Source organism: Notothenia rossii (genome assembly GCF_949606895.1).
Source record: "Notothenia rossii genome assembly, chromosome: 10".
Taxonomy (NCBI): domain Eukaryota; kingdom Metazoa; phylum Chordata; class Actinopteri; order Perciformes; family Nototheniidae; genus Notothenia; species Notothenia rossii.
In genome coordinates this window covers 14258463-14281300 of record NC_136908.1, presented here as the reverse complement: position 1 = coordinate 14281300, position 22838 = coordinate 14258463, and the positions used below count along the sequence as shown (strand labels likewise).

Genomic DNA, 22838 nt, shown 5'->3' with positions numbered 1-22838 from the left:
CAGCTGCATTAATAATCAATTATAAATACTTCAAGCATACCAAGAAATCCAAAATAAAACTTTTATCTATCAACAAAAAGTTCTGTCACACAACTTATTTGGAGATGTATCCACAAGTATCAGCACATTTGTACTGATTTCTGTATACAAGACAGGTGCAAATACCAATACATTATCAGTACCCTAATAATCAAAACATTTTGTCTGTACTACATTGTTTTTAACCCTAGATTAATCAAGAAAGACTATTAAGTTATTTATAGTGTAACATGTACAGTATGGCAGTGTACTGTATTACCTTACAATAGGCCTTTTACACAACACACATTTGGAATCGTCACAGTGGTAATTGACATTAATTTGAATTGTTCACATAGTTTTGGCTTGCTTCCTTTGACTTGTCTTCAGGGAATAAGGCCTATTCTCCTTTTTAAACTCTCAAAATGTTGTTTGTGTCAGCCTAAAAATACAGTACAGCACTAGCCAGGATTGTGTTTTACATTATTTCTAACTCTAATAGCCTTAACTCAACTATTTGAAACATGTCGACAGTCCTGTGAGACAGTTTTTGTAAAGTACATGTACATTTGCATGACATGCTCCCTTTGAAAGCAGCTGTACCAGTCCTCTCTGATTTGAATGTTTGGTTTTCGTTCTTCAAATGCAGCATTCCAAATCCTACATTGTTTTACCATGTCCTTTCAGTAGGCTACTGCAGATGCCAATACAAAGTATGTAGTTACTGTTGCATGCAGTATGAAAAACACTTGAACATTCTCAGTCATAACACTGAGCCTTGACCTTCGACCATTTTGCTATAGTATATCCCCTGTGCAAACAATTGTTGGTCATATTAGTCAGAAAAGCATGTAGCATACTACGCGACAGCACGCTGGTATATTTGGTAAACTGCATTTGATTGAGGCTACTGTGTATTGGGACATACACCATTTGTTCCCCTGTGTTACTAAACAGTAAAGTAGTATGAGCATTGGAGAGCACAGTTTGATCCACTGTCACCCAAATGCTGTGATTCTTATGTTCAGTCGTTACACATGACCAGAAGAGGGCGATATGGAGGGGTATCCGCTGACTGAGCTGTCAAAACAAACACTCCCTTCAAGGACTGTCGGAAATAGTTCTAATGCTGCTATAGGAAAACAAAACATGGAGCAGCTGATATGAACCTTTCCAATTTAAAATAAAAGTCGGTTTTCTTCAATCTATTGACACATTTTTTTTACAGATTACTACGCATCTTGCTTTCCAGAAATGCTGATTTGTGTTGCATTCCAGGATACTATGCGGTCTTGTAGGTTGCACTCAACATATTGGTAATATTCCTACTTTATATATACTGCAGCTATATTTTTTAAATGTACACATTGTATGTTTGTTGAATGATTATGTAAAAAATAAAAATGCCTTTAAATTGCCTTTCCAACCGCTCAATGATTACTATCTCCGACTTTATTTTCGGACACTGAACGTCACAAAGACTTGTCGGTCACGTGAAGGCAGGAGTGCGCAGCAGCTTTTGCGCATGCGCAGAACAACCGTCCTGATCAGCTGACTGTGAGATGCTGTGTTGAAGCACATTTAGTCTTAAAGCTGTTATTTTCTGTGGTGTGTATGGACAGCTGTGACTCTTTAACTGAATTACACCGTGTGGACAAAACGCTGAAGCCATTAATCACATCGGTAAGTACGAAAATACACCGAATAATGACGTCGTGACAGCGTGAGACTGCGATGCAAACAAGCAAGCTAACAGTGCATTCCCCCATGTATTTTGGTATATTTTGCTCATTGAATCAGTCATTTGAAGGTCGAATGATTAAAGAGTCCAAGCTAAATACCAACAGTTCTCAGGGGTTTGTTTTCCATGGTGTTTAGGGTCTGTGTTGAGCATGTCCTCTGCAACACACACACTGATCATATGACAGTAAATCAGCAGACCTGTCTGTCTCTACTGAGCTGTACTGATGCAATCAACCAGTGTGTGTGCAGTTTCCGTATAACTATCATAGGAACATAAATGTGAGGAAGGTCATGAATCAAAAGCATAAAGGACGGCAAAAGAGGAACAAAGAGCTTCTTTTAAAAGAAAAAGTACGTGGAGGAGGAAGACTTCTGTGTATGCATTCTGAGCAGATATGAAATTGCAACCAAGGGTACAAATAACATATAAAATAAAGGGTTACAATTCAAAGTCATGCTTTTAAAATCAAAAGAGCTGTAAAATATTCTGTAGGCTCTAAAGTTCTCTGCTTTCCTTTTGACAGGAGAAAATATCTGTTTCCCATCATTTTGACTTGCCTTGGTCTTATTTATGAGATTTATAATCACACCATGTGATATTTCATTATTAAAGATATCAGTGCAATAAATTCAACATCTTTGATTTAGGTGTTGTTAGTTTTAGATTATCAAGTTTGCTGATATGATGATCACTCTTTACTTTTTTTTATCATGGTCTAAACAAGTAAATAGTACAGGCGCATGTTTGTGCCCATGTAACAGATGTAAATATGCAGTGGGGTTTATTTAATTGGCTCGGGTCTCGTCCATTATCAACACAACGCAGAGACCGCTTAACCACACCGGTTACACCCATAATCATTTGGCTAGTAGTGGCATGTATAATATTTTGTTGTGATTTTGTAATACTTGTTGACAGTCAGTGGGGAAACTGTTCACTGACAAAACAACAAAACAATAATGCCTGAAAAATCAAAGTACTTAATGATGCAAGAGATTATTAAAACCAGACAACGGGACTCTTTCTCTTTCTTTATCCTCAGTGAAACTTTACATCAAACTCCCAATAGACCAACCTCCTACCAGCAGCTATGACTGAATTCTGGTTGATCTCTGCTCCGGGGGAGAAGACGTGCCAGCAGACCTGGGACAAGCTGATGGTGGCCACCACACGCACCAACAACCTCTCCGTTAACAACAAGTTCAACATCCCTGATCTCAAGGTAAAACACAGCAGACATGTGCAATCCTCTCCATAGGGAATCAGCACACAATACGTTTTGTAGTGTTTGTGTTAATATTTGTTGGTATTTTGTGTCTAACAGGTGGGAACTCTAGATGTCTTAGTGGGCCTGTCAGATGAGCTGGCTAAACTAGACACTTTTGTGGAAAGGTAAACTTTTACTAGTTATTTCTTGTTGTTTTTGAAATGCACTTTTTGTTATTTTAGATTATGTTAAAGAAAAAAAATGCTGAAGCAGTTAGGCCTAAGAAGATATTTGGACATTCAGGAGAATACAATATGGATGAAAGAAAACATTCAGAATGTTCCTTTATTTCAATATAAAAAAAGAAAATAAATTGTCAATATCTTTGTTTTGGGGGAAATTTAACTTTTAATATGCAGTTTTGAAATCTGATGGTAGATGTTTATTCAAATATAGCCTGTATTGCTTCTTTCCACTAAAACTGCACGTTTGGCATTCACAGAAAACGAAGTTAAATGTCACATTTAGTCCAGTTCTGCCTGTAGTTTTTCTCCTGTCTTTAATTAGGACCTCTTGTGTTGGTGTGTAACTCTTCTCCTCTCCCATGTGTTATGTTGCAGTGTGGTGAGGAAGGTCGCTCAGTACATGGCCGATGTCCTGGAGGACAGCCGCGACAAAGTCCAGGAAAACCTGCTTGCTAATGGAGGTAATGCCTGTGAACGTAATCATTAGACTGGTGAACTCAAATGAAAGTAAGCAGTGAAATACATTGCTAGTAAACTTTTTTTAGCTATTTAATGTCACTAGCGAAAAAATAACCTGGCATGAATTTCAGTCAACTCTTATGACATCGAACCACAGAAATGTTACACACTTGACATTCAAGAAGATGGTGCTATGTGCTTCACATCTCTGTAGTTGCTTGAACATTAAAAACATTAAGCAGAACAATTCATGGACATTTATACACAGTTCTCCAACCTGTGCTTTATATTTCTAGACCTAAAACTTGCAAATGCACAATTATAAAAATTATAACTACATTAATACAAAAATATAAATAAACAATCATTATTTGACACTAGGCCCATAGATATGAAGATGTTTTAGGCTGATGACTGTTTTTCTTCTTTCATTTCCAGTGGACCTGGTCACCTATATCACCAGATTTCAGTGGGACATGGCTAAGTATCCAATCAAACAGTCGCTGAAAAACATCTCTGAGATCATCGCCAAGGTACAAAAAAGCTACTCATTTGTAGACATAATGTTTGGTTATTATATTAATGGTGGTGCTTTTTTATATGTGTTTTTTTATTTTATTCAGGCCTGTGTACAACAGTATAAAGATCAAATGAGAACAAACAGCAACAAAACCCCTCATATTTATCACATATTGACATAGTTAGATTTGGATCATTCCTGTAATCTGACAAGTGTGTTATATGTTTGGTAGAGGATTTGAGCCTCACTGAAGTCATCTCTCCTCCTCTTCTTCTTACTGTTCTTTAGCAAGCCTCTCAGATAGACAATGACCTGAAGGCCAGAGCTTCAGCCTACAACAACCTGAAGGGAAACCTGCAAAACCTGGAGCGGAAGAATGCGTGAGTAGATATTAAATGTGTACTGTACACATTTAATATCTACACTGTAATCGTAAAAGCTGTAACACAAATATTTGTATGTCTTCCTGAGAAAAATGAAGGTTGTCTGTTAATCTGAACTGCATGTGTGGTCCTTTAGGGGGAGCTTGTTGACCAGGAGTCTGGCTGACATAGCGAAGAAAGATGACTTTGTGCTGGACTCTGAGTACCTGATTACCATGCTGGTGGTTGTCCCAAAGTAAGTACATACATCACTGTCTTTATATTCAATATGCGTTGAAGTTGTTATATTCATGTATTTAGTAAATGTAAAATAATAATAAAAAATAAATAACTGAATTCATAGTGTCAATTGAAATGGTCAATTTGTAATGCATGCAATTTCAAAATAATACAAACACCTTTTTGTTTTAAATATCAGTATTGGTATCAACAGCTACATGTTATTTTAAACTTAGAATACATGACTGTTATCTTTCCCTCCAGGACTGGATATGGAGACTGGCAGAAGACGTATGAAAGCCTGTCAGAGATGGTGGTACCACGCTCCACAAAGTAAGCATAACATTTAGTTTTTTTGGGACTAATGTGTGAATGGTCAACCATTAGATGAGTAAAGAATGGCCCAGTGACGCATCTGACTTTTTAATAAATGTCATGGAGTGACACATGGTAAACAGACTGATTTTAAATTCTACTTACCTACCTACCTATAGTTGCTAATAGTGTTTCTAAAAACAGAAAAGACATTATGTGGGTGACCTGCAGAAAGCAATTGACCTTTAGCCGAAGAGGCTAGATGATTTGAGGTGGCCTTTCGGACAAACAGCTCAGTGTGGTGTGGTAACCTAGCAACCTGTATTTGAGACTTAGCACTACTGCTTGTATGCACTGCGAATGGGAAACATCTCATGTTGGAGCAGCGTGGAAATTGGCAGATTTTTTTGGGATTGTGCCTAAGAGCTTTTAAATGTATGATGTGAACAGCTGCATTGAACATTGGACGGACTTAATGCATAGGAAATGCAGACTAAATGTTATTGCAGATACTTTCAATACATTGTTAACCAGGAAACAAAGTTGGGTTGTGTTTCAAGCAATAATAAGTGAGCCAGTGAGGGATCGTCATGTCCTTGTTGCTACCTTTGGGGACAAATACTAAGACGTAGTTAGTGACCATGTTGACAGCTTTGATGAAGGATCAGAAGCAACTAGAGAATCCAACATCCTGCATATTATGTTTTACAAAAGAAAAAGTATACAACTTGACTGTTGTAGAAGAGATTCTTTGTCAATGTGATTCTCATGGTGAAATTTAGACTACATAAAATAAATAAGCACGGATCTTGATTAAAGGTCACCTATTATGCAAAATCCACTTTTTCATGTCTGTTATACATAACCATGTGTCCCCTCTGTGTAAAGAGATTCTGAAAGTTTCAGGAAAAAATATTTGCTCACTTTTTGTCCTGATCCATTTATATAAAATATCAGATTTTGGCCAATTTATGATGTCATAACGATTTTTTGGCTTGTGTAACCATTAGCCAATAAACAACCAAGGTACTACCCCCCCCCCACCTTATCACCTGAAACTCCTCCTAGAGCACCATTGTGTTATTTTTAACCAAATATCTCACAGAGGGGTGTGGGGAGTGGCTCCTTATTTTCATCTAAAGTAAAAGACACAGAATTAGCTCTTTTGAAACAGAGGGGTTTATGGGATGCTAATGCATGATCTCTTTGGTATTTCAAGCCAATCGCTTCAGAGACATGTTCTTACAGTGTTTCCCCTAGTATGGAGTCATAGCAGCGGTGCTAAGGCATGTGGGTCCAGCATAATGTGAGCGCGGAGCGCGTGGAATTCTTTTAGTGTTTGCACATGCGAAGTGCGCCCCGCCAATTTGTTTCTATGTGTCTGCACAAGAAAGGCTCTTGAGGCCTAGTACCAGGGCCGGTTCTAGCCAATTTGCTGCCCGGGGCGAGATTTCATATATAAAGAATAAATGAAAGACCTCTACAAAAGACAAATACACTACAAAAACGGAAACTTATTGACATAGGTAATATACGTCAAAATGGCTTCAAATGTATTCAGTATTGTATGAACATGTTTGAATTGGGGGGTGGACGTCACATCCTCTAGGGGGGTCCGGAAGTATGCCCCCCCGGGAAGATTTCTTTGAACATTTTAAAGTAAAATGCTTCAATCTGGTGCACTTTGAGCACACAATTACTAGAGACCTGGGCCGTTTCTCAATCGCGAGGATACTGGCTTGGTAGTCGCATACCTCCAAGTCACTTCCTTCAGAAACGAGGCAAGTATACTTCCAAGCCACGGCTTCGGAAAACAAAGAAGAATGGAACAGGCTAACAAGTGTGCCACTCTCTCTAACGGTTTCAACATAAACTGTACCGAAAATACATACCTCACGATGTCTATCTAATTATGAACTTGCTTTACTTTCATGGAACACATTTTTGGTGATAACAAATGCAACAAAGTAACATATTTACCAACACCTGTTCTACGCCACTACATACAGTACTTACATTTAAATGTGTGCTGCGCTGCGTCGGTTCAGCCATTCTCCGCAAGGGTTTTTTAAATTGGTCCGTGCGCAAAGCATTGTGGGGATTTGAAGGACGCGAAGTCTACCCATGTGCAGCAAATTACCCCCAAACCAAGGACGTGGCCTCGGTGGAATTCCAAGTATACTGGAGATTGGAACAGTCCTTCGGCGGCACTCGATGACATAGTATCCTTGAAATATTGGCTTGGAAGCCAGTTTCCTCGCGATTGAGAAACGGCCCTGATCTAGGGGGTACAACTCTAAAACACCCATATGATTTACATTTTAATAATCAAATAAGTACATGAACATAACCAATAACCTACCATAGCCAACAATAACACATAAATGTAACTTGTTTTATTTTTGTTGGTCATTCATATCTTATTTTACCTAGTTAACATTTATTTATGCATATTTTTGTATCTCTCCAACTTTAAACGATATTTTTGGTTACTCTCCTATAGTATACATTGGAATGATTTCAAACCTGTTTTTATTTATCCTAATAATCATAAAGGAGTGCCTTGTAAATATGTGTTTACATAATTTGTGGTCAAAACGTTTGAGACCCACTGAGATAACTTAGACTAAAATTAACTTATCTAAACACTCAGAGAGTCCTTTACCTCACTGAGCCTCTCAGTCTGACAGGAGAGCTCTCCTCCACCCTGGTTGTAGAAACATCTACTTCTTATATCCGTTAGCGCAGCTAGCACCAGATTCCAATAACAACAGCGCCGGTACCGGTGCGCTCTCTCTCTCTCTCTCTCTCCCTTGCTCGCTCTCGCTCGCACTTTGGCTGTGAGCTGCGGGCGCCAGATAAGTAAACATCCCCAACTTTCATCACTTACAGCGCCCATTGTACATTGCAAATGAAAAGTGTAACCGGGGTGAAAAGGGTGTTACATTGACTTAATTATGAATGTTGTTACATCAAGGCCGAAAATTAGGATGAGCGCCAACCAGAGTTCCCGTTAGCCGGTAATTACCGGACTACGACCGGTAAAATATGCTAAAGACCGGCAAATATAAATCTCTCCGGTCAAAGTGTCCGTTCAAAATAATTTCCGTTTAGCGCAATACCATATCACTTGCGCAACTTGCGCCACTTATGTGACATTCAAAAGAGTATGTGACAGACAAGAATAGTCAATTCTAATGTCTAACACTTAATATGGAGAAAGAGATGTCCTGTATGGGTTGATTGTGCGTTGATCTGTTGGTAATGCCTCGGGGTTCCGGTGGGCATGTAAATAAATGCATAATGCTGAGCTATACTTTGTGGCTTCACCCTGTTGCATAGCGACACTTATTGTTTAGGTTTCTTTTAATAAGCAGGCAGTCATATCATTAGCTAGAACTAGTTAGATCTCATCGATATGGACATAAACGCGAGTGAAGTCTAATCTGACGGGAGAGAGAGATCAGCTGCTGCTGACGAGTCGACACGCAGCTCCGCATGATCACGTGCAGCAGTGAGCGGAACTAAAACACACACTTCAGGTTAGAATATCACAAGTAGCTATTTGAATTACCTCTCAAACGACCTAATCTAGTTATAGATATGTTTAGTTTTACTGTCGGGTCACTCATTACTGATCCGCGAGCTGCATGATACTGACGGGCTGTCAGGAGAGGGAGAGAGCGCTCGGTTTATTATTCCCGTGTTATTGTAAGTTACTGTTCACTTTTGAATAATGTAGTTAATCTACTATAATTAGTTTGTTTAATATTGATTCATATCAATTGGTTTTAAAGCACAATAAATAACAAAGAAGACCTTTGACCGGCACTTATCTCATTTAGTCCGGAAGATTTAAACTTTAACGGACATGTTGACCGGCGAACAAATATTCTAACGGGAACTCTGGCGCCAACGGTCAAAAATGTTTTTTCCCCTCCCAGAGCTACCAGCGCAGCGCCCCCCAGATCTGGCGCCCCCCAGATCTGGCGCCCTAGGTGACCGCCTATGCCAAAAATCGGCCCTGCCTAGTACAGTGGCAATGTCTCAAGATTTAGCTAAAAGAATCCACTATTTGTATTTAGGGGAAACACTGTTGTATACATCTGAGACCTACAGTATAATATATTGATGAAAAACAGTATAATAGGGGACCTTTTTAAATTACAAACTCAGCAACTGGAGCTTCCAGGTCATTCGGTTAGTTTACATGAAAGTAAATAAATGAAACCACTTAAGAGGAGAATGTGGACACTTACTCATACAGAATTACATACCGAAGAATGATATGTTACACCAGGTAGATATGAACAGTAGGGCTGGTACACACATTTGTATAAAGGGTAGTACTGTTCTCATTTTCTGTCCCAATGAGGTCTTTCTGTATGTGAAAACCTGCTGTAATGTGTCAAACATACTTTGTGTATCCAGCTCTCATGTTAATGTCTATTTTCCTCCAGGCTGCTGTTTGAAGACAACGACAGCGGCCTGTTCAGTGTCACTCTCTTCAGGAAGGCTATCGATGACTTCAAGCACAAGGCCAGGGAAAACAAGTAAGTTAATTTAATTTCAGAATTTTAATTTTTGCAGTGTTAGCCATCTGATACATATTTTTTTTTAATTGCAGATGATGTGTCCTTCTTTTTAGATAAACAGCAGTATGTTTGAACATATAATTGTTAAAGTAGGTGACCTATTCGTAAACAAAGGAACCGGCTTGTTATACTTAAAAAACTCCATTCTTCTATGTTTGGCACAATTTTGTCAGCTGTCATTAGTCTCTCCAATTAGCATGACAGGAGGATCTCAATGTGTGTGTTTATGTATCATGTGACTGTTTGTATGTAGCCCATTGTCAGGACAGGTGTGTGTGTGTGTGTGTGTGTGTGTGTGTGTGTGTGTGTGTGTGTGTGTGTGTGTGTGTGTGTGTGTGTGTGTGTGTGTGTGTGTGTGTGTGTGTGTGTGTGTGTGTGTGTGTGTGTGTGTGTGTGTGTGTGTGTGTGTGTGTGTGTGTGTGTGTGTGTGTGTGTGTGTGTGTGTGTGTGTGTGTGTGTGTGTGTGTGTGTGTGTGTGTGTGTGTGTGTGTGTGTGTGTGTGTGTGTGTGTGTGTGTGTGTGTGTGTGTGTGTGTGTGTGTGTGTGTGTGTGTGTGTGTGTGTTCGCTGACAGCTGATTAGGTCTCTGCTGTGTGCCCTTATCCAGGTTTACGGTGCGTGATTTCCAGTACAATGAGGAGGAGATGAAGGCCGACAAAGAAGAGATGACACGTCTTTCCACTGACAAGAAGAAACAGTTTGTACGTCAGCTGTTTACTTAACAAACACTAATACAAAGTGGGGAAGAAGAAAAGCCAGTTTAGGAGGGAGGGTTCTTTTATTCTTTAGATACATTTTTATTTTCCCAATTACATTTTTAATTCGTCTTAAATATTGGCTGAAATCAGTCATCATGGATATAAATATATGTTCTTGTCATATGCTTTCTGGTAATATTTGACAACATTTTTATTTTAAAACTCGAATGTTCAATATCAGCTAGTTGACAGGTATTTTAACTTTATTATAAAATATTAAAGTGCTATTTATTTCCACCCAGGGGCCTCTTGTACGATGGCTGAAAGTGAATTTCAGCGAAGCCTTCATTGCATGGATTCACATAAAAGCCCTGCGTGTGTTTGTGGAGTCCGTGTTAAGGTAAGCAGGAGAACATCCAGCAGCTTTCATGAAACTGTACAATTCATTCATTCTCTCCGTACTTTGGTTGTCTATCCACCCATCCCTTTTTAATGTGGGTTTTCCTTAGTAACAAACTTCTTTTGTTTCGTAGATATGGGCTGCCCGTGAACTTTCAGGCCATGCTGCTCCAGCCCAACAAGAAGAACATGAAGAAGCTGAGAGAGGTGCTCAACGAACTGTACAAACACCTGGACAGCAGCGCCGCCATCATCGATGTGAGTCTCCTTCACACACTCTGTAACAATAAACATTGGTGAACATCATATTATAATGATGAACAAGTTATGAATATGGGCTACACAATACTAAACTACAGTACATGATCACTACTTTAAGAGAAATATTATTTAACCAGTTCATAATATAATAATTGTATTGTTATGTTATATATTCAGCCTTTAGTACTTAATTTAGTCCATATTGTTACCATAATATTACTACCCAATTATTATGCTTAGTAAATGTCAGTCCAACACTGTATTAACCCAGGTATACCCATTGTTAATGCCAAGCTATTACCTGCTTATTACTTTGGTAATTATGTGATTTCACATGATTATTACCTTTTTTTAAGTATTACCCTAGTATTACAATGTTAATACCAAGCTGTAATGTAAAGTGCTTCAAACCAAAACCCTGAACAATCAGTCAATAAATGAAAAATGTATTGAAACATAAAAACAAAGAAGAATGAAGTGTGTGTAACTCTTGGTTCTCTGCTGTGCCTGCAGGCTGTCATGGACATCCCCGGGCTGAACCTGAGTCAGCAGGAGTACTACCCCTACGTTTACTACAAGCTCGACTGCAACCTGCTGGACTTCAAAGTCTAGAAAGATTTCCATCATCATCTCCTTTTCTGTGCAGTATGATGTGATATGTTCCCATCCCCAAGCTTTAATTTATTTCCACCTGGTTTTTCCTGTTTTTATTTTTCTTTCCTTTTGTCTTGCCCTTGTATGTTCCTCTCTCATGCTGCTGTTACATTCCTGGGTCTATATGTCTATATTGAATACGTTGTTGAACTTTTGTTCTAAAATACTGGACAAATGTGGACCTTTTATGATCTTTGGCATTTCCCTTTCTACCTAGCTGTAAAAGGGCAATGCTCCCAAGACATGGATGACATTCCCTGTCAAAGGACATGAAATGATGCATTCTTATGTTTGTTTTTTCCCCCGTCAACCCACTTCATGCAAAGCATCAAAAACTATACATGTGGGGAAAATGGAGAGAAAAATAAATGTATGTTAACTATAGTATTTATTTGAAGCCTCTAAAATCAGTAAATAGGTTTTTGTTTGCTCGTATTTTTGGAAGTGATGTGTTTTTAGCTCCATGTAAGGACTGTCTGTTTACAAGTAGATGTTGACCATTGTTTCACCCCAAAGCTATAATCCTTTCAAAATACTGAGACGTATCATCCTACAGTATAATGAAGCAATATGTTTGCTGATTGTATGCTTCTATAATATCTGTATATTAAGCAGTTTGAGAAAATAATGATCAATCGATGTGCAAATACTGTATTGTCCTTATAAATGAAAAGTACACCACCTATTTAAAATCGATGTGAAAAATAAATACTTTATGTGATGACTTTGGCATACTGTCCTTTAATGATATTAATAATACACAGAATTATGCTGATTTAAAGGTCCCATGTCATGGCCATTTCTACTGATCATAATTCCATTGTTGAGGTACACTAAAATTGATTTTTAATGTGCAATTCTCCAAACTCTCATTGGTTTCTCACACAGCATCTCTGTATAGTATGTGTATTCACTCTGTCCTAAACGGCTTGTTGGAGCTCCTGCCCCCCCTCCCTATGAGCCCAGTGGTCGTCTGCGAGACAGCGAAAACCAGCCCGAAACCAGCCCGAGCATGCGCACACACACACACACACACACACACACACACACACGCAGCCTGGCTGGGAGTTTGTGTGTGTGTGCTCACACACATAGACTCACAGCCTCGCCGCGTCCCGCCGTCTCAGGCGGAGAAATCGTCGGAGCTGCAGCTGAGAAAAGATTGAGTGTGTGAGGAAGTCAGCGGATTGGCCCATTTGGACCAATCCACGGACGTAACGTAACGGCTCTGTGGACGTTACGTTGCGTCACTATACCCAAATACGTCACTGTACCCCGGAAGTAATACAGAAATCTCCAACGAGGTGTTCTGGGGCAGCAGACGGGTCTTTTCTGTTTTTGAGTTTTACTCGCTACAGGGTGTACTTTGAGGGTTTGTGACTTTGCAGACCGTTTACATGCATAAAAAGCTACATAACAGACAAGGGGACGGGTAATAACCGGAAAAGCATGACATGGGACCTTTAAGCAATACAAAAAGTGCTATGTGACATGACATGGGACCTTTAACTTGAATCACATAATTATAATTTAACAAAAGCTTCCATTATAATTTAAGACGTTGACCAGTACAGTTTGACTGTTTTATAACAATTGTTTGCGTTAAGACTTTATAAGATTAAGAGTCTACCTCTTCAAATTCACATACACATGTTGTGATGTTGTTGTCCACATGCATTATAGGCGTTCACAATGTTTATTCAAATCAATACGTTTACAATAAATAAAATGGTATATTTATAACTTATATAGTCTTTTATTTGGGTCATGATTGATAATTAGTACAAATGCATATTTGCATGATGATGATGAAGATGATGATGACATGAGCCGGAGTTGATATCCCTCTCAGCCAATCAGAGGTCAGAGAGGATGCAGTTAGATGACGCAGATAGCTGTGTGTGTGTGTGTGTGTGTGTGTGTGTGTGTGTGTGTGTGTGTGTGTGTGTGTGTGTGTGTGTGTGTGTGTGTGTGTGTGTGTGTGTGTGTGTGTGTGTGTGTGTGTGTGTGTGTGTGTGTGTTAACGCTGTCAGCTGCTGTCGGTGGAGAGCAGCACCAACCAACAGCGGCTCAAACAGACCGACAATGGAGACGGAAACACGAATGGAGCTGCAGTAGAGATCCGGGGAGGATGCTGCGGCTGCTGTGAGTGTTTAGTCCGCGTCAGCTGCACCTGCCGTGGATGATTTTCCCAGATGGGTTGTGGGGGGAGTCGGGCGGACGCTATCATCGAGCCCAGGTACCATGAGAGCTGGACCAGAGAAACGGAATCGACGTGGCTTACCAACACGGACGTCGAGACCTCTCTAGCAGTGGCAAACGGTAAGAGCCTCCGCCTCCGTTTTATCTGTTTTAACTGCAACATCCCTGAATGCATGAAGGCCCAACAGCCATATTTCATTTAATTTCAAACCTTTATTTAACCAGGTGAATCCCATTGAGATCATCGATCTCTTTTTCAAGGGAGACCTGCAGCAAATAAAATACATCTGTATGAACCAATCATAACACAACTGACATGGGAGTTTTCCAGAACAAGAATGTGGTTGTTTCACATGATAAACCTTTAACTGTTGTCCAAAGGTAAAGCCCTGGAGGCCAGTCTGAGGGAGAAGAGGATGGTGAACACAGGCACCCAGTGTGGGAAGCAGGCCCTCACATCCACTGGCTCCAACCACCAGAGGAGACCCAGACGCTCCCTGAGTGATGTAGGTGTCACTGGTAGCAGGTATTGGCATATGAACACCAACAGCCTCTGTGTGCTGGCACGTCACAGGATGTGAAGCAGCATTACCACTATTTCTTCTGAAATTATTTGCAGTATTATGATTTCTTTCTGTTAGGCTGCTGCAGTATAATCAACTTAACGAGGAATCTGACTCCAGTTGTGTGTTTTCAACATATTTATACCATGTAGGATATGCACAATGAGTTTTCCAATTCACTTTCCTTGTGAAATATTCAAGTTGACTGAAGCAAAAAACGTGAAGCTTTAAGGAAGGAAGAAAGGTCCATTATTTTCATGTTTGTGTTTGTAGTGTATTGTTGTGTGTGGTGTGTTTTATCGTTAATATCAATGCCAAACACAACATTCCTTTTACTGCAAATCTGATAAATATTTAGTACACTGAAACGTTGACTTTAATTAAATGTATTCTGTCAACAGATTACACATATACACATAACTGTATTAGGTTAGTTGAAAGCAATACTATTAAGTTTAAATACAAAATATTAGGTTCAACTTAATATTATAGCTTTCAACTAACCTAATACAGTTATGTGACATTTGTTGACATAATACATTTTATTAAAGTCAACGTTTCGTTTTTTTCAGTGTGATGGAATATGAAGGCAGGCGATAGATATATGTCTTGTGACCCGAGATGATTGCAAGATGGACTCTATGATATATAAAAATAAGTTTGCAGAGGCAATAGACATACACAACCAGAACCTTGCAGTATACAGTGTCACTGTTGGGTTAGTGAAGTTAATTGTAAGACTGTATAATAAGTTGCTCGACAGAGGTGTAAATTAAAAACAAAAATCTGAAAGCAAGAAAATAATTAGTAAATGTATCTCTTTGTAGATGAAATGTAAGGTTTTGATGCTTTTCCTTTTTTGCATATGTCGGTAGAGTGAATATATTTGGGTTTTGTTTTGTTCGAAAATATGGTATATGGTATAAGTCAGTGGGTGCTTTGAAAAATTGTTATTTAAAAAAAATGACATGTCACCATTGCTAATATTTAATAGAGAAACAAGTGATATAGCAAATAAATAGCTAATCTGAAAGTTGTGGACCACAAAAGGTTCTATGTGTAATTATGGATTCATATTATATTTTTCTAAATATCTATGTTCTAGTAGCTTTTGGTCATTATTTTGTAGCTGCACAAACAGTGAAGGTTGAGAATGATAAGTTGTCCAACCATGTGTTTGCCTAATCTTTTTATTGTGGGATTTAAACGACAAAAGAATGCTGCTAGCTGCTCTTAATGCATGTTATGAATTAACTCTGATCATACAAACTGTATTTAACTTTTCAAAAGATCTGAAAAACGAATTCCTCTGACCTACCAAATGGCATTTTCAACTGCACAGAAACGTAGATTGTTGTGTTTTATTTATTTAACCTTACACTTACTGTGTGGGCAAAGCTGCAGTGACTCAGGTCTCAGCAGGCCTGTTGCCGACTCACTCTCTGTCCAGCGCAGTGACATTACATTGACGTGACATTCAAACTCTCACATCTTTTTTGCAGCAAACCACCCGTGACACCAAAAGGCGGGCATCAAAAGAAGCCGGTGCGCTGTGTAAGGATGGGCAGCCCGTCAGTATCAACACTGGTGGAGAGGCTGCACCTGGGGACGTGTGTGATGAAAGATGAAGAAAAACCAAGACTCTGCGAAGAGGAAGATGGCCGGATCTATGAAAACTTCACCAGAAGACGGGATGGTGATTTACAAAAGTGTGTGGATGATCTTTGCTAGGGACTTGGTTCTTTACAACACAAGCACCTGCATAATGTCTCAATCCAAAGATCTCGGGATGCTGCATCTTTGTTGTGCCATTGCAAATGCATGCGTGAAGTGAAGCAAGAGAGTGGATCGCAAACAGTGTTAACGCTCTCCACCAGGCTTTTCTCCCATGCTTATGGTGCCGGTCATGGAATGGGTCACTGTGTTAAGCCCCTTTTAAAGAAAACAAGAACAGACCGTACCGTATGCACATGATAATCACAATCTGCACATCATATGTTTTCTGTGTGTGTGGGGCCTTCCTTAAGAATTATGCTTCAGTTCTTTGTGCAAGTATATTCCTTTTGTTGTGAATGAAAAAACAAGGATGATGCTGTTAAACTGTAAATGCTGTAAAGGATTTTCATTTAAATGACCCTGAAGTGCTGTTTAGAAACTCGGATTTGGAGGTTTGACACTTGAAGGCTGAAGACTGTCTTTTCCAGCCTTTGCAAGATAAAAAAACAAACACACCCGCATGTGCCTACAATTCATATTTATCTGAACTGCTCCTGTTTTCACTTTGAGAGTTTGTTTTATTCAGTAGTATGTGTTCTCTTACATCTTCTTTTATGTTAGGATGTTAAAGTTTATAAGAGACCCTTATTACGGATCGTAATGATGAGCGTTTATGTGGCTTATACACTGATCTGCATGTTTAAATCAATCTCAAATGCATTCAGCAATGGTCAGGAGAACATCGGGAATTGAAAGAGAGAGTAATGGCCAGCAGATGGCGTTGTTGACCAGTCGGGGTCTCTGAGAAATCCCATGTCTTAACATTTTCTGCCTTTGATAACTGCTGCTTGTCAAACGTTTTTGATGATTCACTGAGATGATAATGTTGAAATGTGTACAGGCCAACTTTTGTGAGTGAAATACCATTGAAACACTACCATATTTTTCTTCTTTAAATTAAAATAGTCAGTTACTTAATTTGTGAATTCCAAAAAAACAAGTGAGATGTGCAGTCATTTCTACTTAGCTTCTGGTGTTTACTCTCAGAATGAACTATCATTTTGTTTAAATAGTTGTCAGTGAAATATTAATCATTTGGAATAGATTAGGTCTATAAATTACAAGTGAGTATATGTAAGATCTGAATGACAATATGAAACAATAAGATAAATAGTCATTTTCATTAAACTGCCATAATATCTATGATAATCAGAATATTGGAGCTACATAACTAGAAGGTGATATAGCTTTGGTGAATAAATAATAATAATATTACATTTCATTTGGAGGCGCCCTTCATGAAACTCAAAGACACCTTATATTGCATAAAATAAATGCTCTAAAATGTCAAAACATTACGGAAACATAAGCAGGACGAACATAAGAATAGACTTTCGTCATAAATCAGACATGTATGGTGGTTAGGGGGGACATGGACAGTAGCATTCAGATGAAGAGGATTAAAACATGTGTAGCTAATAAGGCAGGCCAGATGTGTAATTGTGTAAATATGGAAGCAAAAACATATACATCTACAAGTAATTTAAGAATGGCATTTATCTATCTTGCAAAGAAATAAGTAATTTGCACCTGATGTGCTATTCAACCATTCAATTCGCAATTATAATGTGTCCTCTAACCAGTGGTGTTAAGTAACTAAGTACAATTCAGTCTTTCCATTTTATATTACTTTGTACTTCTACTCCATAACAATTAATAGGATAATATTCTACTTTTACTCCACTACATATATGTAGTACATTTAGTTACTTAGCAGATATAGAAAATGTTTTATGAACACTATGATCACTTAAATAAGACTTATTTATTAAATTATAGTCACATGCTACCCAGCAGAGAGGCGAAGTCCCTCCCCTTCCGGGGAATTACACATATGTTTGTCAATTTAAAAGATAATTTTGCAAGTCAAAAAGTTTGTAGTCTTTCTAGTTGCGTATTTTTCATAGTCTTATATTTCACCAGTTTTACGACAAACTGTGACTTTTTGACATGGAAATTAGTTTTTAAGATTTACAAACATCATGTGTAATTCGTGGCACAATTCAAATGGGATCAAAATATACGTTTTCTCTCTCCATTGCATTCAAAACATACTTTTATCCGAAATAAGGTCCCATGGAGGTCTCCGGAAGGGGCGGGACTTCGCCTCTATTAAAATGAACACACCTGATACCGGAAATTGTGTTAGCCTACAAAAATATCGATTTCCGCCCGCCACGAGTCCGGCGCAGTTAGCCGGCAGGCACTGAGACCACGCGGAACGTGCTGTCGGCTCGCTGTGGTGATCCGTCCGTTGGTGCTCTTCGTTCACACGGGAGCGTAAAACAGCTGACTAACGTCTCACTGCGTAGCTCAGCGACTCACTAATATTAATTCATATCTCCCTTTCGGATATTTTCTCTCAAACGTTTGCGGTTATAATGAGGTGAGGATGGCTAAGCGACCGGGGACCGACGACGGGATGTTGCCTTCACCGACCGCTTTCCGGGACTTCGCAGCCGGGGACGTGAACATGGAATGCGGCGACGGCGAGGCAGAGGTCTCCCTGGAAGAGATCCTGAAGCTGTACAGCCAGCCGATAAACGAGGAGCAGGCATGGGCAGTGTTTTATCAGTGTGGTCGGACTTTAGCGCAGAAACATCGGAGGAAAAGCTCCAAGTCTACCGGGGCTTCACCCGTCTCCTATCCGAGGAAGATCGAGGGACCCGGGGATGTGAGGATCGCCAGAGACGGGACTGTGAAACTGCGCTTTGAAGACAGCACAGGTAAACGAACCGAGAGCAGGTGTTGCTCTTGTCTGGTTTGAGCTATTGCCATCTCAACAGGCTGCTATCAATTAAGCCTTTTTTCTTCACATCCCTCGCAGGCCAGAGGATCAGAGCATCCTTATAAAGAGGCCATATTGTTGTGGCTGTCCGCTTCCAGCCATGTGGTGAAATGTTTACGGGCAGCAAGATGCGGTTATTAAAAATACATCACATATCACCGCATAGCTGCTGGGGACCATGAAGACAAAGGGAGCTGTTTTGTCAATAATTGACGGACAGTGTTTGTTCTCGGAACATAATCCAATATTTTCCTTTAAATGCATGTTATCTCTTCGTTTACTCGGGTAAGTTGCAGGGCTGGCTCGGGATGGCTGCTTGGTTGGGTTTGTTTTTCCTGCAGCGGTCGGTTAGCTACAGTAAACAATGAGCCATGTGATGGATTCAAACTGCAAAGCACCTTGGGCCCAGTCCAGAGCCAAGCAGTATAGCCAGCATTTAGGCTACAGTGAAACAGCTGGCACAAATCCAAACACAAATAACTCCTATTATTGCCAACAGCCCCATAATATGTTAATATGTTATTGCGGACGGATGGCTACAATCACAGATAAGGGGGGAGGAGAGCAGGTGCTTTTTGTGGCCTGCAAGCACCTGAGGGAGATTTTTTTGTAAGGGGTTAACCATGCATATGGGCTCCATTTAATTGTGATCAATGAGTTTTGAGCTCCAGCTTTAAATTATAAACATTTAAAACTATAAGTCCATGGACAGAAACCTTTTCAAGCAACATTGCCATAATTTCAGCTGCCAGCTCTACAATGCTTGCATTTCAATTAATTTCAATGTAGCCTTAATATCCCAGGAGGGCACATCTGGTGCAGCATAAACAGAAAACATACTCTACATACAGCCAACAACAAAATCAATATCACTAACAAAAATCATACTTAACATTATGGCAAAAAAGTGCAATGACCAACCATAGCTTGTGGGTTTTTATGATGGTAGGATGATAACTTTTGGGTTTTGTACCATTTGTTAACCAAAAAAGCTCTATGAAGACTATCTTCTATTATTATCTATTACACTCAGTTGTAGCCCTATTGTACCTGGCAGCAGGCTATACCTGTCCGACCTCTTGGGTAATTGTTATATGATTCATGATATCTGAGGGAATTATCATTCTCACCACATTATTTTTGTTTTCATTTACATTTTTTTTAAATGATCAGAGACCACCTGGTAACTTATTAAAGCGGCCTCCAGCAGGAATATCTTAGTTCACCACTCCAGGTGTACACAGCGCCTCAAAGCCCTTTAACTGCATCCATTAATATGTGAGAGATAGCCGGGTGTGGGAGGAGGTGTGGCTGTCAATAAAGCCTGAGGCACCGATGTTATATCCCATCTCTCCTGGGAACTTATTAGCCACCTTTCCTCTTATTTCCCCCTCCCCTGTGGAAACCCCCCCTTAAAATCCCTGTCTTTGGCTATTCTCTCAAACCAGCTCTCCCTCCTCTTGGTGCTGTTTACACAAGAACGCAAACGGTTGTATCCGCTACTTTTCTCTTTCGTATTGTCTGTTCGTTCACATGAGGCCGTAACGGAAACGCGGAAACGGACCCCGCAAACGATAAAGGGTCCCAAGGGGGATAGATCTGCAAACGGAACGCTCTTGGGGGCCAAACGGCTCAGTGTGTACACCCTATACGATAATTTCCTGATAACGATGAAGCCATAGCACCACCTCTCCCCACCTCTGCTGCTCACTGCTGTAGCATGGTCAGTAGCTATTGCTACTGCTACAGATGTTAGTACAAAATCTCCAGCTCGACCATGCTACAGATGTTAGTGCACAATCTACAGCTCCTCGACCACAACCATCAGCAACAAGTGGACATGGAGAATTACATGAACTACATCTTGCTAAATCCACCGCGGGGCATAAACAGAAGAGCAACCATGGCAACCATGCTCGGGGGTCTTCTTCGCTGCTTTTGGTGTATTTTGTGGCGCCACTTACAGGCCCGGCATATGTACTACAGCGTCTCCAGCGCTTTCGAGCGGTCTCGTGTGAACGGAAGACTTTTTTGCAATCGTGTTCTGTTTGTTTGCGTTTCGTATGCGTTTTGAGTTTGCGTGTAAATGGGGTCTTAGCATATTCAGCCACCCAGTAATGTTAGCAGTGTTTGGAAATTACACTCTCAGTATAAACACATTTTGCCAGTGTTGCTGAGAGTCTCGACACTTCTAAAAATAGAATAAATGTGATAGTTGGATGCACACACTTTAGAACTGCAGACGAGTTTGGGAAATTATAAGTGGAGTCGTCTGCTGCTCCTGTGGTGAGTTGCTGAGGTATTTTGAGACAGCTTGGCCATGTCCTGATTCTTATTAAGTCTGGTGATGAGAGAGACGTGTGACCTGTTAGGCTTTTGGTAGCTTTGCGGCAACTTTCAGAGGTTCCAGCAGAAAATCATTGCTTATCTAATTGACCTATTGCCTGGTACATGAGTCAGTGACAAGAATGCATTTTTTGGAAAGCACCCAGACCAGCATGACTGGGGCTTTCAGGTCAGTCCTCCTATCTTACTGCTTGTACCAAGATGTAATCTAAAGCCAAACACTGCAGGAAGCGTGTATCACTGTAATGTTGGGCACATTTTTATCAGAAATGCAGTTAAACAGAGTCGAAGTAAGGTGTTTATTTAAGGCTAAATTGATGCACGATGAGCGCTGATGCTGCTGCAGGCAGATCAATTCAAATGGAGCACCGTGAAGAATATATTGACTCCCACTCGAGCCTGGAGAAGGGCCTGAATGAAGCCTTGATGCTGCATGAAGATGAGACATTTGTTTACCCCAAGAGTTTCAATGATTCATACCTACAGTACAGTGCAGATAAAAGTTTGTGTTGCTTAAGTTTGGTGCACACAGTATTATAAATAGAATGTTATTCATACAGTTGTTAATAATGTCCTTGAAGCGGTTTAAATAAGGACAAAACATATCTTCGGTTGTATCTTTTGTTCTTCATTGATTCGATTATAGTAGACTTCTCTTTAACCGTTTTGTATTCAGCAGCACAGCGGTTGATATTTTTTCTGAATGGGATAGTCTGGGCGACACTGCCCACTGCTCCGAATATGCCCACTCTGATTTCCTCGCTGCAGGAGAGACGAGGCCAAGCCAATCCTTCTCTGCTTGGCTGGGACAAACAGAGGTCTCAGTGTTTTCCAAATGAGCGTTGGTGGAAGACTGTTTATTTTCCTCTCGTCTGTTAGCTGTAATTCAGTGAACTGAGCAGAACCGAGCTACACTGTGGAACAAATATTTTCTGTATGTATATATATGTATATATATATATATATGTATGTGTGTATATATATGTATATATATATATATATATATGTATGTGTGTATATATATGTATATATATATATATATATATGTATGTGTGTGTATATATATATGTATATATATATGTATGTGTATATATATGTATATATATATATATGTATGTGTATATATATATGTATATGTATGTGTGTATATATATGTATATATATATGTATATGTATGTGTGTATATATACAGGACTGTCTCAGAAAATTAGAATATTGTGATAAAGTTCTTTATTTTCTGTAATGCAATTAAAAAAACAAAAATGTCATACATTCTGGATTCATTACAAATCAACTGAAATATTGCAAGCCTTTTATTATTTTAATATTGCTGATTATGGCATACAGCTTAAGAAAACTCAAATATCCTATCTCTAAATATTAGAATATCATGAAAAAGTATACTAGTAGGGTGTTCAACGAATCACTTGAATCGTCTAATTAACTC

General features: G+C 39.5%; 3 protein-coding genes across 8 annotated transcripts in view; all 3 read left to right on the top strand.

Moving 5' to 3' along the window:
- Positions 1 to 1533: 1533 nt before the first annotated feature.
- On the top strand, positions 1534 to 12440 carry atp6v1c1b (ATPase H+ transporting V1 subunit C1b). The gene is made up of 13 exons (XM_079653513.1): positions 1534 to 1701; positions 2805 to 2984; positions 3087 to 3154; positions 3590 to 3675; positions 4112 to 4206; positions 4482 to 4573; positions 4713 to 4811; positions 5060 to 5128; positions 9571 to 9663; positions 10312 to 10405; positions 10705 to 10802; positions 10936 to 11059; positions 11576 to 12440. Exons 2-13 carry the CDS (start codon positions 2853 to 2855, stop codon positions 11672 to 11674), a joined length of 1149 nt encoding a protein of 382 aa, XP_079509639.1. The 5' UTR covers positions 1534 to 1701; positions 2805 to 2852; the 3' UTR covers positions 11675 to 12440.
- Positions 12441 to 13630: 1190 nt separating this feature from the next.
- LOC307022643 (uncharacterized protein) lies at positions 13631 to 17700 on the top strand. 2 transcript variants are annotated; one of them, XM_079655484.1, is made up of 3 exons: positions 13631 to 14038; positions 14300 to 14444; positions 15984 to 17697. In XM_079655484.1, exons 1-3 carry the CDS (start codon positions 13912 to 13914, stop codon positions 16210 to 16212), a joined length of 501 nt encoding a protein of 166 aa, XP_079511610.1. In that variant the 5' UTR covers positions 13631 to 13911; the 3' UTR covers positions 16213 to 17697. The 2 variants fall into 2 exon arrangements, with proteins under 2 accessions (XP_079511610.1, XP_079511611.1); XM_079655485.1 differs by having other exon boundaries at positions 13634 to 14038; positions 14300 to 14424; positions 15984 to 17700.
- Positions 17701 to 18422: 722 nt separating this feature from the next.
- spire1a (spire-type actin nucleation factor 1a) overlaps positions 18423 to 22838 on the top strand; it is a 42429-nt gene continuing 38013 nt past the window's right edge. For all 5 annotated transcript variants that reach the window (XM_079653519.1, XM_079653517.1, XM_079653518.1 and 2 more), the window contains exon 1: positions 18423 to 18983. In XM_079653519.1, coding sequence (XP_079509645.1) covers positions 18650 to 18983 — 334 coding nt within the window. In that variant the 5' untranslated portion in view covers positions 18423 to 18649. The remainder of the gene's footprint in view (positions 18984 to 22838) is intronic.